General features: G+C 39.3%; 1 protein-coding gene across 1 annotated transcript; it reads left to right on the top strand.

Moving 5' to 3' along the window:
* Positions 1-1,160: 1,160 nt before the first annotated feature.
* tmem106ba (transmembrane protein 106Ba) lies at positions 1,161-5,346 on the top strand. The gene is made up of 8 exons (XM_047039303.1): positions 1,161-1,298; positions 1,935-2,139; positions 2,366-2,429; positions 2,511-2,670; positions 2,806-2,946; positions 3,434-3,483; positions 3,575-3,628; positions 3,762-5,346. The coding sequence occupies exons 2-8, from the start codon at positions 1,947-1,949 to the stop codon at positions 3,880-3,882; spliced, it is 783 nt and encodes a 260-aa protein (XP_046895259.1). The 5' UTR covers positions 1,161-1,298; positions 1,935-1,946; the 3' UTR covers positions 3,883-5,346.
* Positions 5,347-6,074: the final 728 nt, after the last annotated feature.

The raw sequence follows: 6,074 nt of genomic DNA, 5'->3' as shown, positions 1-6,074 counted from the left end.
ATCGCAAGCGTTCGCCTTAGCCAACTCCTTCACCACTACTGTAACGGAGCTGGCTGCGTAGCTGGAAAATCAAACTTTTCCCGAACCCCGTGGGGAGGAGGGCCACAACAACATGGCCACCAACAACACTCAGCAAGGAATGTTCTTGCTCCGGCTTTAACCTATATTCGGCAGCGTTGCCACCGCAGAATAGTTTCGCTCGCATCTTTCTCCGCCGCCATTACTGAACTACTCAAACAAGTGCACGACATTAACGTCATCGTTCTCAGCCACTCCCTCTGTTCGTTGATTGGACCTACAAAAAAATTGTTTCTGGAAACCAACTTCAGAACCGACATCCCAGACCTAGTACAGAAGCAAAATCCAAATTGAGCGGAAGTACGTAGGAGGGCAGATCAGGCTAGGGGGAAGGGGCTCCACCCCCCCCCCCCCCCCCCCCCCCCCAAAAAAAATTAGGGCTCAATACGCCAATGATACACAATATCTCTCTTTTATGGTTTCTAAAACCACAAAGCTGACAAAAAATTGTGAACATCGACCGGTCCGAGATCACTCTTTCGAGGCGTACCAAAGAGCGGTTGTTTGGTCTCCACCAGAGTTCGATTCATTCACACCATCCCAAACGAATCGCATGGTAAACGCTCCAGGGTGCGATTCAACAGGACTAAACAAGTCAGGTGCGCCAGAGAGCCTGCTCAATCCATCCCAGAATCACAATTAGGCTATAATTTTTTTCTTGAAGCACACTGCCATCATGTGGCTGATATAAGCTACACATTGCATATTTTACACAATGTTCTCGACTCTAACGTGATATTTCCGATCAATCCTAATGTAGGCTTTCTGAGCGATCTTGTTTGCATAAAGAAGACAGTAGGCTACTACGCCATGAGTTATTAGTTGAGTCAACCTCCCTATCTCTTCTGACAACTGCTTCAGACAGACATTGAGATTTTGAAGAATTAAAATGCTTAACTCTAATCGTCTTGCTTGGGCCTTTATTCTACACTGCGATATGAAATTGCTTCAACGCAATGACATCATTATGCTATTGTAGCGCATGTTATATTTCTCTCATCTATCAAGTAAAAAAGTACACACTACACTCCTATCCTTTCATCAAACTTCACTTATAAAAGCCACCACGTCATGAAGCTGCACACCACGTCTGTCCAATAAAGAGGGGGCGTTTTTGTCACGCATGTCGTCGTTTATGGTATTTACATAACAAAAAGCTGCACTAGCTACCTGATGAGGAAAAGCGAATGACAAGTTAAACTCTTTAAAAAGACATAAAGGTAAGATTATGTTTCCTAATGGTAAACGGCAATTTTCGAAGCACGTCGTAGAGTATAGCACACCGAGGGACAATATTCGCCAAAAGGCATCATGGTGCACCATAATAACGTGTTGTCGACCAGACATATGAATGACGTGACATATCAAACGCTAACAACGGCAAAAATGCGACGCTTTTATTAAGAAATTGTTTCGAACAGCTCACAGTATATTGGCAGGTAGGTTAAGTCGTTTTAGAGGCGAGAGTACACGGTGTACTATGCATTGCATATGGTTGTCAGCACAGTATGGCGGCCATAGGCGTGCAATATATCGTCAACAACTTCTAGCATCATAAGGAGTAACGCTAGCTGTAAAGATTTTGCTGACTGGTGCCAGTCTCAAGTGTGGACATTACACACGATATTGACTATTTTGTGATCGCGATATTGACTATTTTGTGACCGCATGTGGCTTAATGAATAAGAAAGGTTGGCATTATAGATGTGCACAGTGAAATGCATGTTGAGGTATTGTCTAGCACCAGCAAATCGACAATTTCATAACTAAATGATGTGTGGCCATGTGGTTAGACGGCATTTTTCCAGTTGCTTAATCTGATGAGACTTAATTTGTTGTTGCTCTTGTAAACACAGACGGTTGGAACCATGGGCAAGTCACACTCACACTTGGCCAAGCAGAAAGATGAGGATCCCCTCACGGCTACTCAGGAGTACACAGACACTTCTAATGATGAGGATGGAAAAAATGGAGATGTATCTCAATTCCCCTATGTTGAATTCACTGGCAGAGACAGTGTCACATGCCCCACATGCCAGGGCACTGGTAGAATCCCACGAGGTATGACAATAAGCCCAATAATGCATGTCAACAAATGTATACAGTAGCATTTTATAGCTGATTGACCAAGTTATAAGCTTTTTTCAGTCCGGCAGAAACAAAGGCTGAGAATAAGACAAAGACTTGAGAATAAAATATAATATTATCAGTCATTAAATAGAGCAACAGCAACTACAGATTTGCAACACAATATCAACAAATTCTATGTTTGTCATTTCTCCGACAGGCCAAGAGAATCAGCTTGTGGCTTTGATTCCATACAGTGACCAAAGGCTAAGGCCAAGAAGAACGTAGGTTCTAACCCAAAAGTTGTACAACTTTTTTGTTATGTGTGGCAATTTTCTCCAACTTCTGTCTTTTTGATCCTACAGAAAACTCTATGTCAGTGTTTCCGTGTCCGTTTGCCTACTGCTGTCTGGTCTGGCAGTGTTCTTCCTTTTCCCTCGCTCTATTGATGTCTCCTACGTGGGGGTGAAGTCTGCTTTTGTTTCCTATGACCAGGACAGGCGGATCGTCTATCTCAACATCACAGTAATGTCATATTTCCTATGCCTCGTATAATGTATCCAGTGTTGTCATCAAAGGGTTGAAATGAATGTATTTGATCGATGATTTGTCAGTCTGTGATTCTGATATGCCTTGACATTATTATGTGTTTCTTTTTAGAACACTCTGAACATCACCAATAACAACTACTATGCTGTATCACTGACCAACATTACAGCTCAAGTGCAGTTCTCTAAGACAGTCATTGGAAAGGCTAAAATTAGCAATGTTACAACCATAATACCACTGGATCAGAAACAGGTTGGTCCATATTTTCTAATATGTTTAGCTACAACCATTGGACATGCCTATTGTAATTGGTTATTATTCCTAACCGCATTTGACATGGTAATACAGAATGAACAAAGCTTCATAATGCAGATTAGTTAGGCTGAAAAACTTTTACTTTTGAGTAATTCCAAAGTGTCCCAAATGGTTTGATTTACTATCCCTTCTGAGAACAGTCCTCTCAACTGAATTTGTCATGTGACTGTAGTTAACTGGTATTACTTCTAATTACATCTAAAAACCTTGATACAATTGAGTCAAATAGACAGTACTCTAGAGCCTGTCTTTGTTTCTGTATCAGTTGTTTAATAATGGATGTATGACTCAGTTACTTATTGTATAGATTTCATTTGTGACACAGGGACAAAAATGACCTGATCGCCTCATGAATATGTTTTTCAACCCATATTATTTGATTACATCATATCTAAATCTCCTGTATCAAACTCTTTGTTTTAAGATTGACTACATGGTCCCGACCATCATTGCTGATGAGATGAGTTATATGTTGTAAGTATCTAATAGCAGATGATTTTGGCATACTTGAATATAATGTTGACGTGACATTATTATGCTGTATACTTATTTTTTTGTCTTGCAGCGACTACTGCACTTTGCAGACCATAAAAGTGCACAACATTGTTGTAATGATGCAGTAAGTATTGTCAATTCAATTATACAGCCCTAACCTTATCTTTTACACTGACAGAAACATTTTGGTAACTGAAGATGATCAACTGTAAATCCTCGTTTGCCACTTTGGAAGACCTCTTATCTTGTGTTTTCAGGGTGACTGTGACCACAACCTACTTTGGGCACGCCGAGCAGGTATCCCAAGAAATGTACCAGTATGTGGACTGTGGGGGTAACACCACCTCATTGCACGGACATGTGCAGGTTTACCAGTAGATTAGCAGGTTCCAGGCATATTAGCTATAGTTATCCCACTGTCTGAAGAACATGGAGTTCCTTTCGGCTGACTTTTTACTGAAAGTGTGGAAAATCGTATCTCATTGTCAGCTGACAGTTAAATAAGACGGCTTTGTCACTGTAAAGTTGCATTGATACACCTTGTTGATGTTCTCTCCCATGTAGACAGTCCTCAAAGATTTTACAAAAGAATGTCCACAGGCATTTAAGAAATATGCACTTTAACCAGGTATGGGAAATACAATAATCTGTGAGGGATAAGGCAACACGTTTTTGTTATACGACTGCGAGAAGGCTACCACTAACCATCCAATACTATGGAATACCTGAGTTGACTAATAGAAAACATTTGTTAGTGTGCTTGCTGTAAGCAAAAGGTTTGCACACTTATATAATTCAGTCCAGTCTTTGAACCAGTCAAGCTGTTGTCACCAACAAAACATTATTTAGTCTGTTTACAGTCACTACAGTGTATTCAAATTTCTCTACATTCCAACTGGTAATGGATTTACCTTAGGTCTGCATTAGCATATTCACATCAAAACTGCAAAAGGACCGTACTTTTAAAAGCGTCTTAAATGCCTATGTTGATACCATTTCTACTATTTTAATTTTCAACTGATTGACTGACTCCTTTCAGCAAGCACACATATTTGTCTTCTTTAGTTTTGCATTGATTATGAGCACCACTAACTTTCCCTTACCATTTTTGATTGCCTTTTACCCCATTCCTTCTACTCAAGTCTCATGTTTCCTTAAGTTGTTCAGTACATTAAACATACTCCAGGGTTTCAGTGAGATACATTTTAAATTTGATATAATTTGACGTTTTGGAAGGTGATGTAATATATACATGCTAAGATTGTCTGTTTTTAAATCAAGATTATATAACCAATAACTGTAATGTGTGTTAAATGATGTAAATTAAAACAATTGTAAACCCAAATTGTTTGATAAGTGAATATCACATGTTTTATGGATGTTAAATTTGAGGAGTGTGCTAAGGAAATGAGAACAGTTATCTCTTATCAGTTTGGAATGTGTGAGTTATTGCAGTGCGATAAAATACATAATATTTTGTTTGTTTCTGTGATATGTCTTTAAAAATCAATTTTGCATGTACAAATACTTCATCTTAATAGATATTTCACAAGTTTAATATCTGATTATTATCCTGGTGATGTCACGCACGCACAGTTTGTTGCATATTTTGATGAATTTTGAAGTGACATGATGTATTGACTATTGAACTTTGATGGTAAATTGTGTTGGCATCCAATAATACAACTTGCATCTGCCTAATGTGCCATATCTGATACCCAGTTGGTGTAAATGTTGACATTGTCCATGTAAACCACTGCCAAACACCCATACACTGTAGCAGACAGGCAATTATGTATTTGTATTTCATAAGAGCGAAAATAAAAATAGTATTTTCCCCCACACATTTGTGAGTAGTTGCGTCGTTGGCATGTGTTGAGTCTAAAGAAAGACCAGTCAAACAATGCAATAACGAATACACTCACTAGATGGCGCTAGCTGTCATAATCTGAGATTTGACTGGGGTTTCAATGGCAGAGACTTGATATTGGAAACCAAAACTTGCACTAAAACCACCAAAGCAGATAATGTAAGTGTTGAATTCTGCAACTGTATTACAGTAGCTGATACAAACATTCCCATCAAAATAACTTGTATGTAGTTGACCTCCAATACGTTTAGTGACCACGGAAATGTGGTTGAAATTAGCATTATACTTGGTAAATTGTTCGTATGCAATATATTTCACTGTCCTGTATTATCTCTGAGTGGGTCTTGATTGTGTGCTAGTCTAGATGTATGTCTCTGTGTTACTCTTCTTGCTTCCAGATGTAGAACAGCACTGGAGGTCAGTGCAGGGAGGTTTGCTCACATCTGTTGCTGTCATTTAAACTACTTAACTTCCTCTCCAGAATTCCTCAACAGAAGCTTGGGGTTGTTGGACTCTAATTTCAATAGACAAAGACAAAAAGCAAAATCGCATGGCGAAATCTTTTGGGTAATACCCTTCAAGACTACACATTAACAGGTGCAGTGAAGTGTGGGTTGAGATGGCTTCATTTTAGCAAGCGGAAATTCAGGGTTTGGAATTGTTTTTTCGGCCTTAGGCTACTGAGCTTCCTCATCACGAT

Source organism: Hypomesus transpacificus, chromosome 2 (assembly GCF_021917145.1).
Source record: "Hypomesus transpacificus isolate Combined female chromosome 2, fHypTra1, whole genome shotgun sequence".
In the NCBI taxonomy this organism is placed as follows: Eukaryota; Metazoa; Chordata; class Actinopteri; order Osmeriformes; family Osmeridae; genus Hypomesus; species Hypomesus transpacificus.
This window is presented reverse-complemented; position numbering and strand designations above follow the sequence as displayed.